Raw genomic sequence first — 27,515 nt, forward strand, 5'->3', positions numbered from 1 at the left:
AATATTACGGTGAGTATGTAGATTCTCTCTCAGAAGAAAGTTCCTACCACATGCGTTTGTTGACAAATTTTTTCTAGTATTTTTTCCAAGATATTATTATTAACACCACTTTGAATACGTGAGTGACAGTTTGTTTGGTTTCATTCTACATACTGTTATGAAATCACTATTGTTATATTGCGCATAAGGAAAATTATTTTGAATTGTTTTACATTTTCGCGATGCAATATATGCACCTTAGGCATTACATTAGACAGTCAAGTTATTCTGGTCCAAATAAATCTTTTATCAGTTTAAGTCAGTTTATCTGAACTAGGACAACGTTAAACAACAGGTGTAGATGCTGTCTAGCCTTACTCATTTGGCTTATTGGATGACTTATTTCATGATCTTATATTTTATAGAAAAAAGTCATAATATACCTGGCAGATTTACTTGCTTTAATAAATTAAACATTAATATTCATCAAAGAGTTATAAAAATTTATACTTCTTTGTATTCATGTATGATAGAAACTTTATATGAGTGTGTAAATCCATAATTTTTAAGAAGAGACTTAAATCTTAAAAAATATGGTGTGACAGGTGCAAGACATAAAACTATGTACGAACTGAAATTATTCTTAACTTTACATGTCCAAAACATTGTGGAATGATACTTATTTCACTTGGGTATTGATTACATTTTACTCAGACTTTATCATAGACTCCCTGTGTAAAATTTCAAACTTTTAACTAGAATAAAGTTATCAATCCATAAAATATTTCAATGAAACCTCAAGGTTTTGTTGTTTGTAGCATCACCTGGGGCATGTGCAGTGAAAAATTTTAATTTGATTTCTAAAATAGTGTGATATTTATTTCTAAAGTCACTATATGTTCATTGTAAATGTACTTCTTTATATCCAAGTGGAAACTGGCAGGTACTTGAAAATGCAGCTCTCTGATTGGTCAGTTAGAACCCCTAATGTACTGTGATGTCATGATAAAGTTATGAATTTCCTCATACTGTCGAATAATGGTAGTTAACAAACTTGGAAAGATCAGGAAACGGGTTTTAAAACTTTGATAATTTTTTTTCAAAATCTAGTTAGCTTTGATACATAAAAAAAAAATCATATAAGACATTTATCTACTTTTCAGTCACTATTTACACTGAAAAGTTGTGTTCTGTGCGTATAAAGGAATGGTGAAGACATAAAAGAAGAATGGTACGTAAGAAGATAGATAACCGTATTCGGGTGTTGATAGAGAATGGAGTGGCAGAGAAACACAGAACAATGTTTGTAGTGATTGGAGACCATGCCAAAGATCAGGTATGCTTTCAGATATTCATAGCCAGTTACATATATATTAAGTCAGTTATAAGACCTTATTTAGTTTATTTGACCTTACTCAGTTATATAATGAAATTACTTGAAATTAGTCAGTTATATGACTGTTTATTTGAGTGTCTCTGTCTCATGGAAGTGAAGACTTCTGAGATATTATTATTTATGTTATCCATTGTACTTGAGCAGCCTTACAAGTTTTCAAAAAATAAGCCTGCTTATTAGAATAAGTATGTCTTTGTTTAGATGGGCAGGCAGCGTCTAACAGATGGTTTAGTTTAAATTGACTTATTGTCAACAGACTTGGTATGTACGTAGCTTTAATTTGAGACAAACATCTCTACTGTTGTAGCAACCAAATTCAGCAGTTGACTGAGTAGCGGCGCTTTATTTTGGCGAAACAGAACTCACTAAAATTCTGTATTATTCAGTATGTATTGTGTTACTGAAAGCGTTATCAATTAGAACTTGCTCTGTATAAAAAACAGTGAATAACTGTCTTGATTTTCTAGGTTGTTATCTTGCATCATATGTTGTCGAAAGCATCAGTGAAGGCACGACCCTCTGTCCTATGGTGTTATAAGAAAGAATTAGGATTCAGCAGGTAAGAATTCTTAACATTACAAATAAAACATTTTTAAGATCGATATGTTTATTGAGTTTTGTTGTAACACCTGTGAAATAATTGACCCCCTTTATTTGCTGTCAGAAATTAACTTTATTGATATTTTGGAAACCTTTTTAAAATTCAGGGAGTGACAATCAATTTATGTTGAACTCAAATTCAGGCAGCACATAAACAATTTGACCAAAGCTGTTATTTAAGGATAATTTTCCATTGCTCTTTTGTTACTATGTAAACTGCAAGTTTCTTGAAGCTACATGTATCTTGTATTCATCAGCTAAAGATGTGATCTCCTTTAGAAGTTAACAGACCTTGCTTAGTTATGCTACTGGAATGTTATCAAAGGAGAATATAAACATTTCAAGCTTGCCATTTCTTATCAAATCTGATTTTAATGTTCCACTTCCAGTTTGAATGAAGGAAGTGTCGTCAATGAAATTAAATTTCTATTGGGTTTGAAATTGAATTGATGATGGTTTAATTTTGCCACATTTTAGTTTTTGTTGGTTGATGAAGACCCATGGCGCTCCTTCTGGCATTATTTCTACTTAAGGCACAGCTAGGTAGTCTAGAACCATTGACTTTCTGCAACCTAGTAGGATTACTTTCTCATGAGGACTTGAGTGGGGAATGAGCCTGCAGTGGTACGGTGATAATATTTAAGTGTCAGCAACCATAACCAGTGACTGGTAGGCATTGCACATAAAATAAAGATTTCTGTCATAAAATTTGTTTGTTAGTCTTATTGTATATTATGTATTTATATTTAAAGTCATAGAAAGAAAAGAATGCGACAGCTGCAGAAGAAGATCAAGAGCGGCAAGATAGATGTCAAGGAAGATGACCCCTTTGAGCTGTTCATATCGGCAACAGACATTAGATACTGTTACTACGCTGAGACACACAAAATCCTTGGAAATACATATGGAATGTGTATTCTACAGGTTTGTGATCTTGTTTTTCGTTAGCTGATGAAATAATATCCTCACACAGGGGCAAAAAAATGAATTATCCAACTTGCCCAGCTTGTCCCAGAGCCCACATGGAATTTCACCATATTTTACTATATAACCCATTAGAAGGACAATTTGAAAATAGTCCCAGTCCCCCACTGCCCTACCCCCTGCTTTAGGTTAGTATTAGGTATGATATCGTTTGCATTTTAGCTTAAATACATTTACAGTTAAAACTCAGTTATAAGGAAATCTTGGTTATTAGGAACTCATTTTTCTGGCCCAATTTTTCCCTCCAACTAAAATCAAGCAAACATGAAAACTTAAATTAGTTTTGTAATTTCGAAATGTGATATTTTGTTACAGGACTTTGAAGCAATGACCCCAAACTTACTAGCCAGAACAATAGAGACTGTGGAAGGAGGAGGAATTATCACTGTTTTGCTGAACTCCATGAACTCTTTGAAACAACTCTATGCAATGACAATGGTTAGTTTGTTTAAGAAATAATGTATAGAAAAACAGTGTTTTAATGTTATTAATACACGGAAAGAGGTTATACGACCGCGGAATAATTTCGCAAGGGCGTAACCCAAGTGAATTACTCTGATGACGTATAACTGATTTTGAGTGTATTATTTACCATAGGTAAAACACGATCTTGCTATACATTATTTTGATTCTCATATGCCCTTAATCAAAAGCAGTAGATAAAATATAGTAGCGTTCTTTCTTGGTTGCAACAAAAACATTGACGTCATTGCAAGTTAACGTGACACATTTTAGCATTGGCATGGTTTAACAAATGTTATAGTGGCCTTCTACCAAACGGTGTAATGGTTTAACACAAAATTATTGTAGCTCATGTAATTTTCGCATATACATAGACATTGACTTTCCTAAAATTGTTCACTATATATGTATATTACGGAACATTTTCTTAAAGGGAAAATATAACAAATTTAGGGGAAAATATAACTAATTTTTGCTAGGTGAAACAGCCTGTATTTGGTTGCAAAAAGTAGCAAAAAATATATCACTGTAAATATGAAAGTTTGTGTTTTATGACATGATGAAGATTAATATTCAGAAATATTTTGAAATTGCAAGTGGCATTATTAATCATTTGTATTCATCTTAAAGTCAAAATGGTTTCCACTCACCACATGTTCTAATGCAGATTATTTGCTTTATCTCTATATTATCAGGATGTACATCTACGGTACAGAACAGAGGCCCATCAAGATGTTGTTGGCAGATTTAATGAAAGGTTTGGTATTAAACTTTATATGAGAAAGAAAAACTAATTAATAATTAAAACTCGCAAGAGTTCCCGAACCTTACCCTCACCTTTGATCAATGCATGGTCAATTTGAAATTGATATTCAGATATGAGAATCGTGCTATGAATTAAATTTCATGACAGATTGATTTAGTTTTCTTTGAATTACTTAAAACATATATCTCAGTGCATAGTATCATACATAATTGAATAAATAATTATACATATTCCAAAATTCTCAGAGAGGGCATCGACAGACAAGCGGTTATGGTTGTTGACTAAAATTTTTCTATTTTATTATTTAAGTAGGTTGTGTCATAAACGGTAGAATTTTGACGGCCTAGACATTGTTGGAATGAAATAGTACACATTCTGGTACTAGAACAAGCATGAAAATGCTCAACCGCTGTTTAATTTTACATTATACAGTACAACCTCTCCAGAGCGGCCCTCTCTTAAGCAAAAACCTCTTTATAACAACATCATCAAAATTACCCTAAGCTGAAATAAACTATCAAATGTACCTCTCCAGAGCAACAACCTCTAAATAACAGTCAATACATTTGTATTTGTTTCTTCCAAAGGGTGTTGCTCTACAGAGGTTGCACTGTACTTGTAATATTTGCAGAGTTTTTATGATGTTATGGTATACCAGTATTACAATACATGTGAATGTAGTCATGTCATATTTACAGGTTTATTCTGTCCCTGGCATCATGCAAGAATTGTATGGTAATAGATGATCAGTTCAACCTTCTACCACTCTCCTCACATGTGTTGAGCATACAACCAGTCCCAGCTAAATCTCTGGTAAATTCAAGTTCAGTTAAATGCCTGTCTGAGTAATTAAGATAGTGGATTATATTTGACTCTTGTCACTTTCTGTGTGATTACGTATTCTTGCCTACTTAACATGGGAAGAATACATTAAATTTTGTCTGAGCATGCGCTAGGTTCCCACCAAGACTTAAAATTTAACAGCCAGTTAGTGGAACAGCCTGTTAAAGTTTCGAACAATTGGGCCCAGAACTCCCAGCCTATCTACCAGATATGCATAACTGATTGCCAGCAGGTAATTCATTGAAACAAACCTGGCATTAAAGTTAAGATATGTGATATGTTTGTGTATGAAAAGGGAGAAACTGTGAAATCAATAATATTTGTTGAGAAATAATTTTCATGTATTTCATGGTTGAATCAATCTACAAAATTAACCTTTAGCTTGCTGGCGGCAGATAATTCTGCCTCTGCAGCCAGTGCAGACCTAGGTCAGATCATCAGAGTGATAGTGCAGTCTGATCATGATCTGCACTGTTAGCTATGCAGTCAGTAAATATTCAGTTAACACCCTTCGAATGAGAAATGGTATTGCCTAAATTGAAAGATGGATAAGTTCATAATAGAAATTTAGCAGGGAAAGGGTTGAATTCTTACAAGAATTTAAAATTCTCACTGGTTTTATGTTTAAAATTTGAAATCCACAAACATACATGTGAATGATTTCATTGTACATGTATATCTATCTTAATCCATATAACAGGAAGATTCCATTAGCTCTGCGGAACAAGAGTTACGGGACCTGAAAGATTCATTACAAGATACACAGCCTGTTGGTGCGCTTGTCAAATGTTGCAAAACACTAGATCAGGTAGTTTATTTATTTATTTGTACAGATACTATAGAGTTTAGAGATTTGAAAAGTTTATTGAATCCCTGAAGAAAGCTGAGCTTTTTAGAAAGTAGAGTACAAGACTAATTTGAGAGATTTTATCCATGGGCAAGGCAAATTTATCTCTTGTGGATTTTACAGAAGACAGTGTGTTTGAACAGTTGTCCTCCATCTTTGTTTTATGTTGAAATGTTGTCTTTAACTTATGGAGAACACTCTAAATTGGCACATAGTGCAGAAACACTTGTTAAGTTAACTGACAACTGTTATTTAAGGTATTAGGTCACTAATAGTAATGTTTACAAAATGGTCTTTGCTTGGTATATTCTGAAAGGTAACCGTGTTTTGCACTATTTTGCAATTTTTAAACAACTTTTACCGTGCCGTTTTTTTATAAATTTTGTATAACTTATGGTATCTCCTCAAGCTCAAGTAGAGACAAATTTCAAAGTGATAGCCACTACCCAAAACGTTTGCAGAGAACTCATTTTACCATTAACTTTAATGAAAGAAACATCAAACTATTGGTAAACAATTATAAAACACAAAATAAAAATGTCAATATCATTTTTTCTATGGTGCCTCAATTAAAAGGCTTTAATGAGACAGAATTCATACTTCAACATTGAAAAAATAAGATCGAATGCTGTGTTTCTGTTTTGAATTTTGCTTACTCCATTTAAAAATAACCTTAGGGCAGACGTAAAACCTACCTAAATTTCTTCCACAATATATAATCTAAGTGTGAAAGCAAAATAGAGAACTTTCACCGTGTGTAACTCAATATTTTTAAAGATGTGTAACTCTACCCCTTCTGTTTAAGTAGTACATTCACTTTGAACACCAAGAAATCGCTTATAAGATTACAAGAAATCAATAATAAGTCTTGAAAGAAGTAAAAACATACTAGGAAAAAAGGAAAATAAGGGGAAAAAATTTGGTCCCAGTAGGGCTTGAACCTACGCCCCCCTCTAAGAATTACAGTAAAAGTAGGTTTATGGTAAGAATTGAATACTCTTCAAAAAGGAGGTTCTCTATTAGTGATCTAATACCTTAAGTTAAATACTGTTGAAAACAACATCAAGGTAGTTGGCCCATAATGAAAATCTGCATTTTCCATCCAATTCAGTATTCTAAGTGTGCAATTTCAGCATTTTCTGTTATGAAAAAGCAGTGTTCTGTTTTGGCAAAAGGATGCCAGAATAGTACATGAACCACGCCATGAGAAAACCAACATAGTGGCTTTGTGACCAGCATGGATCCAGACCAACCTGCGCATCCGCGCAGTCTGGTCAGGATCCATGCTGTTCACTAACAGTTTCTCTAATTGCAGTAGGCTTTAAAAGCGAACAGCATGAATCCCGACCAGACTGCGCGGATGCGCAGGCTGGTCTGGATCCATGCTGGTCACAAATCCACTATGTTGGTTTTCTCATGGCGTAGCTCACATGAAGCACACGGAAAATGCTAAATGTCATAATGGGTCCACTACCTTAAACCTCCAAAAAACAAAGAGGCAACTTTAGTCCATGACGATTTCTTTGTATTGTAAACAGATATTTCTAACGGATACCTGAATGGACCAGGTCACCTTGTAATATCGTGTAATACTGTTATACAACTAGCCAGAAATGTCCATTGAGACATCATCTATCCATAAATATTGAAAGCCGTAGGCCTTAAAATTGACAGTTAAAGAATGTAATAGACATGGTTTGAAATAAATTTCAGGTATACTGAAGTTCTCATGTCATTTTCAGGCAAAAGCCCTTCTGAAGTTTGTTGAAGCTATTTCAGAGAAGACATTACGCAGCACTGTTGCCATGACAGCAGCTAGAGGGCGGGGTAAATCTGCAGCATTAGGTATCGCAATAGCAACAGCAGTGGGGTTTGGATACTCAAATATATTTGTCACATCACCTAGTCCAGAAAATTTGAAAACTTTGTTTGAATTTATCTTCAAAGGGTTTGATGCTCTTGAATATCAGGTAAGAATGTGTTATCTGTTGTACAGGGGATAGTTGAATGAAGAGTGCAAACAGTATCAAATTTTTTTAATAAGATAACACATATAAATTGTTAATAAATGGACTTGCTTCCAGATCCGAAGCACTTATAAATTTCTTTCTAGTACAGTTACTATCTAAAGCAAGCCTTTTAAATATTTCGGAAAAATTTGCATAAATCTGGATGCATGAACCTTTAACCCTTACCATGCTGGACACGATTTATTCTGCTTTTGTGACCATTGTAGATCATGGTCAGCCTGCACATCCATGCAGTCTGATCATGATCTGCACTGTTCGCCATTCAGTCAGTATCTTTTTTGGTAAGCACCCCTTTTGACAGTTAATGGTACTGTCCAAATTGAAAGATGGACAAGTTCATTATAGAAATTTAGCAGGGTAAGGGTTAAATAAAGTAAAAATTAAATAGAATTAAATAAGTGTTTTTAGCTCGACTATTCGAAGAATAGTCTAGCTATTCTACTCACCCTGGCGTCGGCGTCGGCGTCACACGTTGGTTAAGTTTTTGCATGCAAGTACATACAGCCATCAATTAAAGGCATATAGCTTTGAAACTTATTTTTTCTCCAAAACTAATGCAGATATTGATTTGAAACTTCACATGTGTCTTCGGGGTTATAAAACTAGTTGATAGCAGCAAGTCCCATAACTCTGATTTTCATTGCGGCCAAATTATGCCCCCTTTTGGACTTAGAAAATTCTGGTTAAAGTTTTGCGTGCAAGTACATACAGCTATTTCTAAAAGGCATATAGATTTGAAACTTATTTTTTCTTTTTCTAGATCAATTACCAACCTCACTGGGTCAAGTTCTATAATTCTGACATGTTTTTTGAGCAAATTATGCCCCCTTTTAGACTTAGAAAATTTTGGTTAAAGTTTTACATGCAAGTTATTATCTCCAAAACTAATGCAGATATTGATTTGAAACTTCACATGGGGTTATAAAACTAGTTGATAGCAGCAAGTCCCATAACTCTGACCTTCATTTTGGCCAAATTATGCCCCCTTTTGGACTTAGCAAATTCTGGTTAAAGTTTTGCGTGCAAGTACATACAGCTATTACTAAAATGCATATAGATTTGAAACTTATATTTTCTTTTTCAAGATCAATTATTTACCTCACAGGATCAAGTTTCATAACTCTGACATGTATTTTGGGCAAATTATGCCCCCTTTTGGACTTTGAAAATTCTGGTTAAAGTTTTACATGCGAGTTTCTATCTCCAAAACTAATGCAGATATTGAATTGAAACTTCACATGTGCCTTAGGGGTTATAAAACTAGTTGATAGCAGCAAGTCCCATAACTGATACGCATTTTGGTCAAATTATTCCCCCTTTTGAATTTAGAACTCTTTTGATATTTAACCTTTTTAGGTAATATTATCCTGCCTCTGGGACAATATTTCGAATAGTCGAGCTTGGCTGTCTTACGGACAGCTCTTGTTTTTTGTATACTGCTTTTCATTTAAGCCTGCCATATCAAAGAGGTTTCTGTCAAGGATGTAGTAAACATAATTTAAAATTTGCTTACTCTTTGCCTGTGACAGTATTTTTCTTAACGTATTTACCTCATTTTTGGAAGGTGAAATCTTATAGAAGTGTCACACTGCTCACAGTAGTATTCAAATAGGGTTTTGTTTGTGCATTTTTAGCTTGACTATTCATAGAATAGTAGAGCTGTTGGACTCGCCCATGCGTCGGCGTCCGCGTCCATGTCCCGATTTGGTTAAGTTTTTTATGTAAGCTGGTATCTCAGCAACCACTTATGGGAATGGATTGAAACTTCACAAACTTATTTACTGTGATAAACTGACCTACACTGCACAGGTTCCATAACTCTATTACGCTTTTTTACAAAATTATGCCCCTTTTTCGACTTAGAAATTTTGGTTAAGGTTTTGTATGTAAGCTGGTATCTGAGTAACCACTTGTGGGAATGGATTGAAACTTCACACACTTATTTACTGTGATAAACTGACTTACATTGCACAGGTTCCATAACTCTATTTTGCTTTTTTACAAAATTATGCCCCTTTTTCGACTTAGAATTTTTTGGTTAAGGTTTTGTATGTAAGCTGGTATCTCAGTACTCACTAATTGGAATGGATTGAAACTTCACACACTTATTCACTGTCATGATCTGACATGCACAAAGCAGGTCCCATACGACGTGTCATGCGCAAGACCCAGGTCCGTACCTCATAGGTCAAGGTCACACTTAGATGTTAAAGGTCTTTTTTCATGATAGTGCATTGATGGGCGTGTCCGGTCCATATCTTTGTCATTAATGCATGGATTTTAAAATAACTACGCATAAATGTGTGACACAGTAAGACGACGTGTCGCGCGCAAGACCCAGCTCCGTAGGTCAAAGGTCCTAAACTCGAACATCGGCCATAACTATTCATTTAAAGTGCCATCAGGGGCATGTGTCATCCTATGGAGACAGCTCTTGTTGTATGTAAGCTGGTTTCCAGTATCCACTAATGGGAAAGGATTGAAATTTCACACACTTGTTCACTGTCATGATATGACGTGCAATGCAAAGGGTCAATAACTCAACTTCGCATTTTACAAAATTATGCCCCTTTTTCAACTTAGGAGTTTTTGGTTAAATTCCTATATGTAAGCTGGTATCTCAGTACCCACTAATGGGAATGGATTGAAACTTCACACACTTGTCCACTGTCATGAGCTGATAAGCACTATGCAGGTTCCATAACTCTATTTTGCTTTTTTACTAAATTATGTCCCTTTTTCGACTTCCATATTCATTCAATCGACAAGGCTGTTGAATAGTCGAGCGTTGCTGTCCTCCGACAGCTCTTGTTATTTTATTTTGTTAGACCTTATGAACTCTGGTATTTGAGGCAATATATTTAGAATAGATTGTATTATAATACCAGAATTGTACTATTTTACAGGACATTTTTGCTGTGTTACTATATCAGTACAGCTGTAGCTTTTAAAATAATTGTTTGCTTTTAGCCCTTACCCTGCTAAATTTCTAAAATGGACTGGTCTGTCATTCAGTGTGGGTAGCATCACTTATTATCTTAAGGGGTGTTCACTGAAAATTTACTGACTGAATAGTGAACAGTGCAGACCATGATCAGTCTGCATGGATTTGCAGGCTGATCTTGGTCTGCATTGGTTGCAAAGGCAAAATCACTTGCCGCCAGCAGGATACAGGTTAAGAAAATTGTTTGATGTTACATGTATTAGAAAATGTTGTCTTCTTTCTTCTGGAACATTTACGGTTATCCTTTGTTTCAGGAACATTTGGATTATGAGATAATCCAGTCTACTAATCCAGACTTTAACAAAGCTATTGTAAGAGTGAATATTTTCAGAGAACATCGTCAAACTGTTCAGGTAAGAAACAGTCAGTCAAAATATTTTTAAAGTATTCAAATATAGAGAACTTAGTCAAGCCTGTAAACTAATCAGGTATAGAGAGCTTAGTCAAACCTGTAAACTGTTTAAATATAGAAAAAAATAGTTGAACTAATAAACTGCGCTACAAATGTTGAAATTGCTGTGAGATCATTAAATATACTAATTATAAAGATAAAATAAATGGAAATTTTACTTGTTTAATGACATTTAATTTTATAATTTGGTACAACTTTGAAATTTAAAAAAAAAATCACTTTGGGTTTTTGTTGACTTGACATTGCTTGTGTGTTTCAGTATATTCATCCATCAGACTCGCACAAATTGGGTCAAGCAGAGTTAGTGTGTATAGACGAAGCTGCTGCTATACCCCTCCCACTTGTGAAAAATCTCCTCGGACCATACTTGGTGTTTATGTCCTCTACTATAAATGGGTAAGTAAGGCGGTGCTGTATGAATGAAAAAATAAAAAAGTAAAAGGTACAATTAGTGCTCAGTCTTAAAATCAGAATCTAAAAAGATAATTGGTTGACTGGTTCACAGTACAAACATTCAATTATGGTTAAACAAGCTGTAACCAGTCAACTGCAAACATAAAATTTTCTCTTTTGTACACATTCCTAGGTCTCATGTCTGTGTTGATTGATTAGTGAATTTGTTTATCAACACTGTTTAACTAAAATGAATTAGTGAAACAAATGAAAAGAGCCAAAATTATCAAAATAGATAGTAGTTATAGCAGAATGGCCTTTTTGATCATTTCGGCTCTAGGACAAAAGTCGTTAAACTTGATCCAGCCACATTTAAACACAAGTCACCCATTATGGCGGACCCCTTTTGCTAGAAGGTTACCATATCACCTGCACTGTGTATCAGTGTGAAAATAAAAAATGTTAAAAGAATTGATTTGGCAGAATGATATCCAAAAGTAATGCGTGAATTTGAAACAGGTCTGGCTGTTATATCTGTGCTTTTCTTTTTGTATTATTTGTTAGTGTACCTAGAAATTTAAATAAATTGACCAAGCTGTGTCTGATGAGCTCAGTACGTATAGAACAAGACATCCAGGAGGTCATAGCTTCTACTAGTATTGAATATAGTCTGGCTAGGTTAACTGACTGGTATAATGATTAAAAGCATTAAGCCCAACTAAACAAGTCCTTACTCTTTACAATATATGCAGATGATATGAAGTCAAGTCCATATTGTAAATTTCAGATACGAAGGAACGGGAAGGTCCTTGTCACTCAAACTAATTCAGCAACTTCGGCAACAGTCTTCCACTTATGGAGGTGTGACCTCAGAGTTGAAGAAAACTGTTGCCATGGCAACCAAATCAGAAGGCACATCATCATCATCAGGCCGGATCCTGCAGGAAGTTGTGTTGAATGAATCAATCAGATACGCTGATAATGATCCTGTAGAGAAGTGGTTAAATGATTTGTTGTGTTTAAACGCGACAGACGTGCCTAGAATATTGTCTGGTTGCCCGTTACCGGAACTTTGTGAACTGTATTATGTAAACAGAGACACACTGTTCTCCTATCACAAAGCGTCGGAGTCATTCTTGCACAGGATTATGGGACTTTATGTGTCATCTCATTATAAGGTATGGAAACATTATAGATGGCTATGTTTTTGTGCCTCCCAAAATTATTTGGGGGCAGGGAGTGCTTAAGAGTTGCCCTTGTTTGATTGTCCTTCTTTCCATCCATCCAATATTGTGTCATGGATATCTCAAAATGTGTTTGACCCAAAGTCATGAAATTTCACAGGATTATTATTCAGCATGTTAAGTTATGCAACTGGTGTTTTAAATGGGACTTTACACAGCCAGACTAAAGTTAGGGCCTTGACTACATCAAAAATAAGCATAAAAAGGGCCTTAAAGTTTGTGCCGCATGTATCTCAAACAGAATTTGACCTAGGATTATAAAATATTACAAGAATATTATTCAGCATATGAAGTTGTGCACCTAGGGTTTTGTTAGAGATTTCATTAATCTAGACCAGAGTTATCTCCCTTGACTTATACCAACTTATTATGTTTAGAATGAGTCATTTTGTCTATACATGTATTTGTTTATTTGGTGTATAATGAATTACTTATATAACCACAACAACAACAAAATTGTGTCAGGGGTGGGAAATGGTATTGTATATTAGGATTGGATATTAGACTATCAGCTGTCATGTGACAACAAACCCAACCAATAAATTCTAATTTGCTAAGGAAACAAAATCCTTTGATGCCAGAGATAAGTAAGTTATATTAAATGTCAGGTAGTTACAGTTTTGAAACTCCATTTCTTATGTAGAATTCTTTCAAGTGAAGAAGCTTTCCCATTGCCTTGTGTATTGTTAAAGGCTCAATGGGGCGCCTTAGGTCTTCAAGAATCATTTAAATTAGAAAGTTGCCATGGTAGCTAATTTTATTGTTGTGACATGCAGCACAACAAAACACAGAATGTCTCATTGAAAATAAGATGGGTTTTTAGCTCACCTGTCACAAAGTGACAAGGTGAGCTTTTGTGATCGCGCGGTGTCAGTCGTCAGTGCGTGCGTGCGTCCGTAAACTTTTGCTTGTGACCACTCTAGAGGTCACATTTTTCATGGGATCTTTATGAAAATTGGTCAGAATGTTCATCTTGATGATATCTAGGTCAAGTTCGAAACTGGGTCATGTGCCGTCAAAAACTAGGTCAATAGGTCTAAAAATAGAAAAACCTTGTGACCTCTCTAGAGGCCATATATTTCACAAGATCTTCATGAAAATTGGTCAGATTGTTCACCTTGATGATATCTAGGTCAAGTTTGAAAGTGGGTCACGTGCCATCAAAAACTAGGTCAGTAGGTCAAATAATAGAAAAACCTTGTGACCTCTCTAAAGGCCATATTTTTCATGGGATCTGTATGAAAGTTGGTCTGAATGTTCATCTTGATGATATATAGGTCAAGTTCGAAACTGGGTCACGTACGGTCAAAAACTAGGTCAGTAGGTCTAAAAATAGAAAAACCTTGTGACCTCTCTAGAGGCCATATATTTCACAAGATCTTCATGAAAATTGGTCAGATTGTTCACCTTGATGATATCTAGGTCAAGTTCGAAACTGGGTCACGTGCCTTCAAAAACTAGGTCAGTAGGTCAAATAATAGAAAAACCTTGTGACCTCTCTAAAGGCCATATTTTTCATGGGATCTGTATGAAAGTTGGTCTGAACGTTCGTCTTGATGATATATAGGTCAAGTTCGAAACTGGGTCACGTACGGTCAAAAACTAGGTCAGTAGGTCTAAAAATAGAAAAACCTTGTGACCTCTCTAGAGGCCATATATTTCATGAGATCTTCATGAAAATTGGTCAGAATGTTCACCTTGATGATATCTAGGTCAAGTTTGAAAGTGGGTCACGTGCCATCAAAAACTAGGTCAGTAGGTCAAATAATAGAAAAACCTTGTGACCTCTCTAGAGGCCATATTTTTTATGGGATCTGTATGAAAGTTGGTCAGAATGTTCACCTTGATGATATCTAGGTCAAGTTTGAAACTGGGTCATGTGCCTTCAAAAACTAGGTCAGTAGGTCAAATAATAAAAAAACCTTGTGACCTCTCTAAAGGCCATATTTTTCATGGGATCTGTATGAAAATTGGTCTGAATGTTCATCTTGATGATATCTAGGTCAAGTTCAAAACAGGGTCGTATGCGGTCAAAAACTAGGTCAGTAGGTCTAAAAATAGAAAAACCTTGTGACCTCTCTAGAGGCCATACTTGTGAATGGATCTCCATAAAAATTGGTCAGAATGTTCATCTTGATGATATCTAGGTCAAATTTGAAACTGGGTCACGTGCCTTAAAAAACTAGGTCAGTAGGTCAAATAATAAAAAAACCTTGTGACCTCTCTAGAGGCCATACTTTTCATGGGATCTGTATGAAAGTTGGTCTGAATGTTCATCTTGATGATATCTAGGTCAAGTTTGAAACTGGGTCAACTGCGGTCAAAAACTAGGTCAGTAGGTCTAAAATTATTAAAATCTTTTGACTTCTCTAGAGGCCATATTTTTCAATGGATCTTCATGAAAATTGATCTGAATGTTCACCTTGATGATATCTAGGTCAGTTTCGAAACTGGGTCACGTGCGGTCAAAAACTAGGCCAGTAGGTATAAAAATAGAAAAACCTTGTGACCTCTCTAGAGGCCATATTTTTCATGAGATCTTCATGAAAAATAGTGAGAATGTTCACCTTGATGATATCTAGGTAAAGTTCAAAACAGGGTCATGTACCTTCGAAAACTAGGTCAATAGGTCAAATAATAGAAAAACCTTGTGACCTCTCTAGAGACCATATTTTTCAATGGATCTTCATGAAAATTGGTCAGAATTTCCATCTTGATAATATCTAGGTCAAGTTCAAAACTGGGTCACATGAGCTCAAAAACTAGGTCACTATATCAAATACTAGAAAAAACGACGTCATACTCAAAACTGGATCATGTGGGAAGAGGTGAGCGATTCAGGACCATCATGGTCCTCTTGTTTTAATTAAATTATTTGGACATTATATATTACAGAACACACCGAATGACTTACAGTTGCTATCAGATGCCCCAGCTCATCATATATTTGTACTGCTAGGACCTGTGGACCCAAACCAGTCAACCTTACCTGAAGTCCTGTGTGTTCTACAGGTAATTTTCCAACTAAGTCGTATGAAGCCCTAACCAACTAAAACTAATTAACAAAATTTAACTATGTTTTGAAAAATGAAAAAATCAAATATGTGTTTGTTCAGTAGTGATTTTCATATAATTGTGATTTACCCTTACCATGCTAAATTTCTATAATGAACTTGTCCATCTTTCAATTTGGACAGTACCATTTACTGTTAAATGGGGTGCTTACCAAAAAGATACAGACTGAATGGCGAACAGTGCAGACCATAATCAGACTGCAAAGATTTGCTGGCTGATCTTGGTCTGCACTGGTCGCAAAGGCAGAATCACTTGCCGCCAACAGGCTAAGGATTGAACAGTTGTTACATTAGGGACATCATATCAATATTTTCTTCTGTAGGTATGTTTGGAAGGTGAAATATCAAAGTCTTCAATTATGAACAGTCTGTCCCGAGGAAAACGGGCATCAGGAGATCTCATTCCATGGACTGTTTCACAGCAGGTTGGTTTACTGTAAAAGCAGAAATTTTCGCAAGGGTTTAATTTTCGCTATATTCGCGAGACCCCACATCTCCCGAAAATTAATCCCTGTGTAAATATTCACTATTAGTATAATTCAAATTCAAGTATGATACATTTTAACAATTTCACGAATATTTAACGTCGTGAACGTACTCAAAATTGGCGAAATTTTGACCCAGCGAAAATATGTGCTTTTACAGTATATTGTAATAAACTTTTTGAAAGAAGTATGTCCCATTTGATAGCTATAAGATAATGAGCATATTCCTAGGAACATTCCTTCAAAACCAAGGTGTAAACTTGAAAAATATGCATGTTGTCTTTAAACAGACATTGGAGGTCCGCTTCATTCTTAGGAAGTGTAGGCAGAAGAATGAGATGTGAGACATAAAACAGATTAGTACCTTTGAGTTAGAGAATAAGTAAGAGTGCAATGAAATACAAATTGCAGTAGAATTAATTATGTCTCCCACCACACAGTGGTGTGGGAGACATATTGATTTACTCCAGTCTGTCTGTCTGTCACAAAGCTTGTCCGCACTTCTCATTTCTCATCCGATCTTCACCAAACTTCAACAGAATGTGTCTGCCAATTAGTGCTCGGCCAAGTTCGATAACTAGCCAAATCGGCCTTAGCACTTTGGAATTATGGCCCTTGAATTACCAAAAACACTCAGATTTCTTGCACAGTTTTGCCCCCAAACCGACACCTATACTACTAGTAGTAGTATAGGCGTCCTTTTGGTGTCAAGAAAGCGCATGCACATGTGGATTAAGTAAACAGTATATAAAGACTGACTTACTATTTAGACGATTAGGCAGTTGTGAGAGACGTGCGCTTTTCTCAAAAGCATCTCTAGTTCTATATGATTTAGCTATTTGCTCTGTGTAAATTGCTGTGTGTAATTTTCAGTCTTTTCTGTAGTTTCAAATACTCATCAAAATGTGTTGACATTTTAGTTTCAGGACCATGATTTCCCGAGTCTTTCAGGAGCCCGTATTGTTAGAATAGCCACCCATCCTGACTATCAGGGGGTAAGTTACATACCAGCATTTATAACGTCCACTCATCTTATGCAAGCACTAACTTCTAAAGCAGCCGAGAGCAATGGAGTCTTCCTACTCTGGACTGGGTATATCTTTGAAATCATTAATGTTTGTGGGGGACTGATTTTCATGGGTTTTGTACTTGTGTGGCTCCACCAAATTAAATCCAAACAAACAAGAAGAAGTTTTTTCATTTTATTTTCAACATTTGAAATCCATGAATTCATATCTCTATGAAATAGCCAGTTTGTCCCCAGTACAAGAAATTTCTTGCCCATGAAATTAAATGATTTCTTAGTATTTGGAATAGGTTTATTTTGGCTAATGTTTGCAAACTGTATGACTTGCAAACCTAATCAGCACCTGAATGATTGCCAGGATGCATAAACAGTCATTTTTTTGAGAAATCTTAACTGGAATGAGGGTATTAATATGAAATCATGAAATAAAGCAACATGAAAAATACCCAGCCTACAATATTCTGATATGTTGTGATTTGAGCCCAGGATGAGGGGAATGTTCTTTATGTCTTCTGTGGTATTCATTTATCTCCCCTGGTTTGATTTTTGTGGCCCTTTGATAGTTTCACTATATAGAATACAGAGAAAAATCTTGTATGTTCAACCCCTCATACACTTGGATTCAAAGTTGCTCAGATGCACAACCTTATCTGAATACAATTTGCTTCAAACTTTAGGTCGAATATCCTTCATGTAAAGATGATCTTTAATAAAAACATTGCTATTTAGAGGATGTCACAGTTTGTGGTGGCATCTGTGTCCAATGAACACAATTCTAGTTCCTCTGGAGAAGTTAATTTATTAAGAGTTTAATCCAATTGTAAGAAGCTACTATGTTACGGCTAATTTTTGTGGATTTTGATCTACAGAGTTTGAAACCCACAAATTCATATTTGTCATTTTTGCCAAAATCACAAAATTTCATTGGTGATACATTATCTGCTTTGTATTGAAGAGTTTGCTCTTCAGGGGTATCATTATCGAAGGTTTAACTGTACCTTATATCTCCTTCAGATGGGTTATGGGCGCAGAGCAATGAATCTGCTTGAACAGTACTATCTGGGAAAGATTCAGAGTATCTCTGAGGCAAACCTAGAGGAGAATACCGAGGCTGAAAATATGGACGACGAGGACGCAGGTCTCCTTGAGGAGAGAGTAGTGGCGAGGAAACATTTACCACCACTGTTAATGAAGCTAAACGAGAGGAAAGCTGAACACCTGGACTATATTGGAGTATCATACGGCATGACTTCAGACTTGCTCAGGTAACTCTTATGAAATCATATATTTTGTGGTGGACAAATTTTGGTGGATTTCGTGGTTGAGTCAGTTTGTGAAATTCAGTCCCAACAAAGCAGTAAAATTCTCATTTGTTTTATGCTCAGAGGTCAAAATCCACTAATTTATATCCCCACGAAATAGCTGTTTTGGCCTCTTCAGTCTATGGCCATATAGTTTGTAAACTACTGTGAATTGTTTTAAGGTATCATTATATAATTTTCCTTCATGGCAACAACACGGTGTGCTGTCATCTATTGCCGCCTCTGAAAATAGAATTTGTTCTTGATTTAATCTCCTCGGCACTCTTCCTGGTAATGTAAATTATGCACAAACATGTCATTCAAATCTCCATAGAATGCTATCACAAATTTAGGTGGCGGCTTTAGGCGGCTGAAGCTGCCAATAAAACATACATTACAGCTTGAAAAGCAGTCTTGGGTAGCTACGTATGAAATATTTCTTGAAACATGAAATGCTATCAGCCTTTGTATTTTATCCATTTTGTAGATTCTGGAAGAAATGTGGTTTTGTTCCTGTGTATTTGAGACAGACAGCGGTAAGTTTTCTAAACCGATTTAGCTAGTTTCAGTATGAACATTTAATGTATCTTTGCTGAAAGGGATGGGAAGGATGAGATTATCAGCTCATTAGATTATCTTGCAAATACATAATTAATCCATACAACATTAAAATGGAAAGAGGCTATATTTATATTTAGCAATAGGAATTAAATAGAGCTGTCCAGAGAGCAATGCAAGTTGATGAATTTTTAGGCACCGTCAAGTAGTAAAGTTGTTTTGCTTACTGTCACAATGAAAACAGTAGTTGATAGGTTAGCACAACAGTTACTTCTGTTGCCTTACTGAGTTTATTTGTGGTTCTAATTGCAATTTGTTTCTGAGAAAATAATAAAGAAAAAATAATTTTTTTCTGGCTACAGGTTCCCGGCCAGTACTTTGTGGTGGCTCCAAGCCAGTACAGTGTGCCAATGGGGGATGACTTATTTAGTGAAGTGTGAAAAGTGTTAATTTACTTGTGTAATAGTTGCTTAACTCATTAAAACTGTGATATAAAAAAAACAATATTTCCTCCCTTCATGTTAACAAATTTGGGTCATTCAAAATATGATGCCAATCTTTTATAAAGATAATTCTTGTTTTACATTACAGAACGAGTTGACAGGTGAACATTCTTGTATTATGCTGAAGTCACTGAGTGCAGACCCAGAGGAGGAGAGTGACTGGTTACCTGCATTCTGGAAAGGTTAGTTTTACATTTGATTTATAATTGTGTTTCTTTGTTTAGAGAAGAGTTCTTTCTGAGTGCAGTAGACAACAATGTAACAATTTCATGATGCAGAATCACCAGTATAAAAAAATATGCAGTCCAAGATAGTGCTTTCCTTCAAATGGATCTTAATGGATAAAGTCCATATATGTATACCACCTTGGATTTATTGTTTTGCTCATGTCTGTCGGCTGGTCTCAGTAGACTCTTTGGTTTACAGTCAGTAACAGAAACGTTTTGACCCACAGTGGTCAAGTTTCATAAGATCATTTTCTGCAGATAGTACATTACTTCTGTTGTTTTGGATGAAAGGTCAAGAACACAGTGACATTCAGACTGAAACCAGTTTCTGCTCAATAACTGGAGAACACAGTGACATTCAGACTGAAACCAGTTTCTGCTCAATAACTGGAGAACACTGACATTCAGACTGAAACCAGTTTCTGCTCAATAACTGGAGAACACTGACATTCAGACTGAAACCAGTTTCTGCTCAGTAACTAGAGAAGACTTGGACCTGCAATGGTCAAACTTCACTGGATGATTGCCTGTTGGTCGATAGATGGTCCCTTTTTGATTTAGGGACAGTATTTCAAAGGTCAAGGTCATTGAGACCGATTTCCCACTTGATAAGTGGAGAAGGCTTGGGCTTGCAGTGAATCAGGTTAATCGGATGATTGTATTATGAACAGAAGGTGACCCCTATTGTTTAGTGGGTCAGTAAGTCAGAAGTTAGAGCATACATGAGACTTAAATTTACCTACGCAGCTACTCTGACAGGTCCTCATGGAAGAGGGCATACAGTAAAAGACTGATCACTGGAGGTGACAAGAGGAGCAAAATGCTGGAGATATCCAGGATTTCAAGCTGTCGCAACATAGAAAATATCGGGAAACAGCAAGGAACCACATGCATTGCTCGAGTGACCCTGTGTGCTGAAGGCATTGAAAACTGGTGTGAGCAGTTTGTTACTGTATTTCTTTGTTTTTGAAAGCATATAAAGGCTTTGTGTAGATTTTGGAAAGGCTGTGCTTTAGAACAGTTATTTGTATGTGATATTATTCTAGCAAGATATTGATATAGAATATTTCCTTTTTACAGATTTCCGACGTCGATTCATCTCACTGTTGTCTTACCAGTTTAGAGAATTTACCCCGGCAATGTCACTCAATGTTCTCCAACAAAAACAGTTCAAATCTGACAGTAAAAGTAAGTGGCTGTTATACAGTAGATATACTGTTACTGTTGAATGTTTGTTTGACTGCTTGAACTGATGCAAATCTGAGATTGAAGGATGTAATATATAATATCTGGTAAAATCTGTCTGATTTACATTACATTCTTTCATTTATTGTCGAGCCCGCTTGCGGTGAGCTTGATATAGTCGTCACTTTTGGTGGGTCGGTGTATGTGCGTCTGTCCGGACCATAACTTTGACATGCATGGACCAATCTTGTTTATATTTTGCATGAATGTTTACGCAGTGAGGAGGAGTATCATGCGCAAACCCCATGTTCCTATTTCAAAGGTTAAGGTCACAGTTGGAGGTCAAAGGTCAAATTGAAGTTTGTCGGAGCATTTCTTCTTCATGCATGATGGGATTTTGATGTAACTTGGCATGAATGTTTACCATTATGAGACAGAGTGTCTGGTCTAAGGTCAAGGTCACACTTAGAGGCCAAAGGTGCTGGCGGACTCAACATTCTGCCCATGGGCATGCAGAATGTATTTCTAGTTTAGTTAGAACTATATTTTAGTTAATAACTGTAGTAGGAAGCTGACTAGTGCTCCAGGATTCTATACTAGTACTGAATTGTCCTCCACACATAACTGACAACTTTTTCACATTAATCAGCAGTGGAGAACAAAAGACTTTAATACCTTCTGTCAAACTGTCACATAGAAAATGGGAATTTACAAGCCTCTGATTCAAAGTTATGTTCTACCTGACTGAGTAACAAGGCAGGCTTATAGTTTTTCTTTCTAGTTTAGACAATGGTAACAATTAAGAACCCACTATTTTTTCTGAATTTCCTCAGGATGAGATTTTACAGTTACCCTGTAGTTTTAAAACAAAATGTGTGACTTTTTTACAGAAACATTAAATGCAGCTGAACTGGAGATATATCTAACCAAGTATGATATAAAGAGGCTTGAATTGTACTCGCAGAACATGGTAGACTACCATCTTATAATGGATCTTGTACCAACCCTGGCTAGAATATACTTCCTAGATCTCATTAAAGTACACCTTAGTGTAGTACAGGGGGTAAGTTATCGTTTTTTACACATACAATATTACACTTTGACCCTAAGAGTCAGTACATATGTTAGAGTTGCAGTCATCTTAGCAGTTACAACAGAAGTTAAAACTACCTGCTGTGTTCATGTATCCTGAGAACAGAAGTTAAAACTGCCTGCTGTGTTCATGTATCCTGAGAATTAGGTTTTTAATCATTCTGAGAGGTTTATGCCAAGCAAACATTTGAATTAACAGATACAACATGTTTTACTTACCTGGACTGGTTCCACAATTATAAAACTGCATCTGAAGACCAGTCAGAGAATGCAACTTTGCCATTGGTCAATTTTTAGCTCGACTATTCGAAGAATAGTCTAGCTATTCTACTCACCCTGGCGTCGGCGTCGGCGTCGGCGTCACACCTTGGTTAAGTTTTTGCATGCAAGTACATACAGCTATCATTTAAAGGCATATAGCTTTGAAACTTATTTATTCTTTTTCTAGGTCAATTACCAACCTCACTGGGTCAAGTTCCATAACTCTAACATGTATTTTGAGCAAATTATGCCCCCTTTTGGACTTAGAAAATTCTGGTTAAAGTTTTACATGCAAGTTACTATCTCCAAAACTAATGCAGATATTGAATTGAAACTTCACATGTGTCTTCGGGGTTATAAAACTAGTTGATAGCACCAAGTCCCATAACTCTGACCTTCATTTTGGCCAAATTATGCCCCCTTTTGTACTTAGAAAATTTTGGTTAAAGTTTTGCGTGCAAGTACATACAGCTATTACTAAAAGGCATATAGATTTGAAACTTATTTTTTCTTTTTCTAGATCAATTACCTACCTCACTGGGTCAAGTCCCATAACTCTGACATGTATTTTGGCCAAATTATGCCCCCTTTTGGACTTAGAAAATTCTGGTTAAAGTTTGCGTGCAAGTACATACAGCTATTACTAAAAGGCATATTGATTTGAAACTTATTTTTTCTTTTTCTAGATCAATTACCTACCTCACTGGGCCAAGTCCCATAACTCTGACATGTATTTTGAGCAAATTATGCCCCCTTTTGGACTTAGAAAATCCTGGTTAAAGTTTTACATGCAAGTTACTATCTCCAAAACTAATGCAGATATTAAATTGAAACTTCACATGTGTCTTCGGGGTTATAAAACTAGTTGATAGAATCAAGTCCCATAACTCTGACTTGTATTTTGGGCAAATTATGCCCCCTTTTGGACTTAGAAAATCCTGGTTAAAGTTTTGCGTGCAAGTACATACAGCTATTACCAAAAGGCATATAGCTTTGAAACTTATTTATTCTTTTTCTAGGTCAGTTACCAACCTCACTGGGTCAAGTTCCATAACTCTTAACATGTATTTTGAGCAAATTATGCCCCCTTTTGGACTTAGAAAATTCTGGTTAAAGTTTTACATGCAAGTTACTATCTCCAAAACTAATGCAGATATGGAATTGAAACTTAACATGTTTCTTCGGGGTTATTAAACTAGTTGATAGCATCAAGTCCCATAACTCTGATATGCATTTTAGTCAAATTATGTCCCGTTTCGAACTTAAAACTCTTTTGATATTTAACATTTTGGGTAATAATTTCCTGCTTCTGTGACAATATTTCGAATAGTCGAGCTTGGCTGTCTTACGGACAGCTCTTGTTGAATTTGCCTTCAGAACCAACCAATCACATGCCTGGAAATTGAGACTGGTTATAGCCTTTTTCTATAAAAGTAGAAGGGCTTGGATACTTTTGAATAGTGGTATTGTCTGCTTATCTGTACTGTTAATTCCAGTCTGCTTGTAAAGTCATGTCTCTGTTTCAGGGAGTCCTGTTAGGTTTTGGACTGCAACATAAAACTGTAGAAGACTTGGAGAAACAGCTAGACCTGCCTGCCTCACAGCTTCTGGGGTTGTTCAATAAAATCATACGTAAGATGGTACAACATTTCACAGAGATTATGGAAAGGGATGTTGAAAAAGGGATGGTGGAAAGACAAGAAATCAACTTAAATCCAGTAGAGCAAACTATTGATGAAGAACTGGTATGTGATTTTTGTGTTCCCGCAGAATTGACATGGGGTATCGGTCATATAAAGTAGTCTGTTCATTCATACTAGCAACAACAGCAATACCTTTTCTGTGCAGTGGAAAGAAAATCTAACCTTTGAAATAAATGCAAAACATAACTGTACAGCATCAATGAATATATTAAAACTGAAAAAGTTTAGTTGTACGAGTCACAATGGCTGTTCCCATTTATTTTGACGTACAGTTGAAACTTAATATCTCGAACTCGCATATCTCAAAATTTCAGCTATCCAATATTTGAGCCATGAGAAAACCAACATAGTGGGTTTGCGACCAGCATGGATCCAGACCAGCCTGCACATCCATGCAGTCTGGTCAGGATCCATGCTGTTCACTTTTAAAGCCTGTTGGAATTAAAGAAACTGGTAGCGAACAGTATGGATCCTGACCAGACTGCGCGGATGCGCAGTCTGGTCTGGATCCATGCTGGTCGCAAACCCACTATGTTGGTTTTCCCATGGCACGGCTCATTTCCAAGTCACCACCCTGAAAACATGTGCATGGTATGGCAGGAAAATGTAGAATTTATATGTATCAACTTTATTTTTCAATATTGCATTAGAAAGTATATTATGTATGTACAATAACTTCTTGGCTATTACACTGTACATGTATATAAAAAAAAATTCTTAAAATTAATTTAGACCAGACCAAAATTCATATTTGAAAATATGAACAAGTATTGCATAGCATCTGAGTAGACGTAGAATAACACAGTATAAATGTGCACTGCCATAAAATGACTGTTCTAATTGATATTTAATTGTGAATGTAACTGTACTGTGGTGGATATCTTAAATAACCTGAAACACATTTATTCTGTACAGTCTGCAAGTTGACTAAACCCACTGATAAAGGCAAACTTTCAACAAATGTCATACTTTCATCTCAGTAATAAATTCCCTAACATTATCACATGTGGTCTTGCAGTGAATAGTAGTGACCTTTCTGATTGTCATTTACAGTAAAATCTTGCATGTTGAATGTGGTAAATTAAACCAGAGTCAAACCATGATACTTAGATTGGAGGAAATATTGTATGAACTTTATTGCCTTTGTTTTAGATGTTTTGTTTGTACATTGTACTTTTTTCTCGATTGGATGAAGGAATAGAATTTATGTTTAAATCAATTTAATTAAGTAAACAGTAAAAAAAAGGTAAAGGTAAAAGTTCTTGTTTAATGTGGGTAAAGTCCGCACCTGGAATGGATGGAACAACTTATTTCCAGTTTAGCCCACGGTAGGCATCATATTTACCTCTCCAGCATCCAGTCTAGGTCGATACTGCTGGAAACAGTACTAATTCAAGTAAATCACTCACTGAACACTCATTGAACCTGGACCGCCCGCGTTGTTGTCCAACCTGCTAACCACTGTGCCACTGACTCCCTTTTTTGTGTTTAAAGGGTTTGTCAAATGTCTTTTTTGCAACTTTTAACTTCTTTTTACAAATGTTAAAATTGGAATTTCAGACTGAAGCTGCCAAAGAAGTAAAAAAGAAAGAGAAGAAAAAGTTAGCAGAATTACAGGAAGCAGATCTGGCGCAGTTTGCTATCAAAGGGTCAGAGGTCGACTGGGATAAAGCTCTAGGCTCGGGGAAACAAGGGCTTGTCAGTGTTAAAAGGTAAAAGTTTTTCCTCTGCTGATGGTGTATTATGCAGAAAGCAGATGCCATAGTTTCAGATTTCAATGTAGATTCTAAAATATTACACCTAAAGTTACTGTGTATCATTGTTGACTTTGCTTTTCCCTAATTTGCTACCAGTTCAGAAGGCAAGCCTGGTTCAAGCTAGGAACTCAAGTAGTTTACCTGCTTTGTGACCAGTTCAGAAGTCAAGTCTCGTTTGAGCCAGGAACTCCCTGCATTGAGATAAGTCCATAAGTCAAGTATAGTTCAAGCAAGGGACTGAAGTAGTTTCCCTGTTTTGCGACCAGTTCCTAAGTCAAGTTTTTTTCAGTCAAGGGACTGTAATAGTTACCCTGCCTTGTGACCAGATCAGAAATTGAATCTGGTTCAAGCAAGGGCATATAGGCCATGCACTTGATACAAAGACAAAGTAAATGTGTTTTACACATTTTGCTGGCATGCGGCACAAGTCACTAAAAATTGTACTTGTAACACTGCCCTAGAAATTAAAAAGTGAGATTTGTTAAAAAAATTTATTACATGTTTTTCAGTGAATTACCAGAATGTTAAGAGTGAAATATGTCTGGTATTTCACAGTGAAAAAAATATCAGATTCACTAGTAAGAAACTATAACATGGGTAAATTTGTTCAGAACATGGAAAATAGAAAATTTTATTGTTTCATTCGTAAAATCAAAATATTTTTCACTGATGAACACCATATCCTACATTTTCACTCCTGGCTATGCCACACATGAAAATATTGCATTTGGTGTTCATTTGTGAAATATATTTCAATTTTACACTGAAACAATCAGGTACATTGTATCCTCAATATCTTCACAGACTTGCAATTTTAAACAGTTTTCTGTATTTATAGTACACTGGTGGAGAAGAAGAGGAAGCAGGAAGAAAGTTCAGCACAGGAACATAGAGAACATTCTAAAAAGAAGAAATTCAAAAAGAAACATAAACAATAATTGAAACGTTATTTTTAAAGACTTGGATACTAAAATTGTTTTGCAGATAATTTTAAAATTTGGAAAATTCTGACATCAAGATTAGAGACTCACTACACTTATGTTAATGTTTAAGATAGCGGTTTAGAAAATGCATGCTGGTGTTAATATATGGCTGAACTAAGGTACAAAATTCATATTGTATATAAATTTGATAGAAAAATATACAATATTAATACATATTTTAACCAAAAGGTTAATTAGTATTGCTACTCTCAGTTAATGTTAAAAATGATTTATATAGTGTAAGTAAACAGTACCTGAACTGATTAGAAAAAAGATGTTTTTAAGTAAATTGATATGTCTTGTGAACATTGGGCATAAAATATAATATTAGTGTAAATATGAAATTATTTGTTGTACTTTGCTAGAAGTTGGCAAGTGTCATTGTTGCAAGTAGGAAAT

At 35.7% G+C, this 27,515-nt stretch overlaps 1 protein-coding gene across 1 annotated transcript; it reads left to right on the forward strand.

Annotated features, from left to right (window-relative positions):
• The first annotated feature begins 23 nt into the window (after positions 1-23).
• LOC123536296 (RNA cytidine acetyltransferase-like) lies at positions 24-27,166 on the forward strand. Its single transcript, XM_045319348.2, has 23 exons — positions 24-118; positions 1,143-1,315; positions 1,843-1,934; positions 2,728-2,899; positions 3,275-3,397; positions 4,117-4,178; positions 4,886-5,000; positions 5,731-5,838; positions 7,620-7,847; positions 11,166-11,264; positions 11,583-11,719; positions 12,504-12,894; positions 15,856-15,972; positions 16,358-16,459; positions 17,440-17,514; positions 18,561-18,811; positions 19,335-19,383; positions 19,997-20,090; positions 21,216-21,323; positions 22,211-22,383; positions 24,200-24,418; positions 25,937-26,088; positions 26,972-27,166. Exons 2-23 carry the CDS (start codon positions 1,208-1,210, stop codon positions 27,069-27,071), a joined length of 3,075 nt encoding a protein of 1,024 aa, XP_045175283.1. The 5' UTR covers positions 24-118; positions 1,143-1,207; the 3' UTR covers positions 27,072-27,166.
• Positions 27,167-27,515: the final 349 nt, after the last annotated feature.

This window comes from Mercenaria mercenaria, chromosome 17 (assembly GCF_021730395.1).
Source record: "Mercenaria mercenaria strain notata chromosome 17, MADL_Memer_1, whole genome shotgun sequence".
Lineage (NCBI taxonomy): Eukaryota > Metazoa > Mollusca > Bivalvia > Venerida > Veneridae > Mercenaria > Mercenaria mercenaria.

Coding starts and splice junctions, on each gene's coding strand:
- LOC123536296 (XM_045319348.2), top strand. CDS start 1,208: ATGGTACGTAAGAAGATAGATAACCGTATTCGGGTGTTGATAGAGAAT. Junction 11,720..12,503: donor ATGTCCTCTACTATAAATGG/GTAAGTAAGGCG, acceptor TGTAAATTTCAG/ATACGAAGGAACGGGAAGGT. Junction 17,515..18,560: donor CCCATCCTGACTATCAGGGG/GTAAGTTACATA, acceptor TATCTCCTTCAG/ATGGGTTATGGGCGCAGAGC.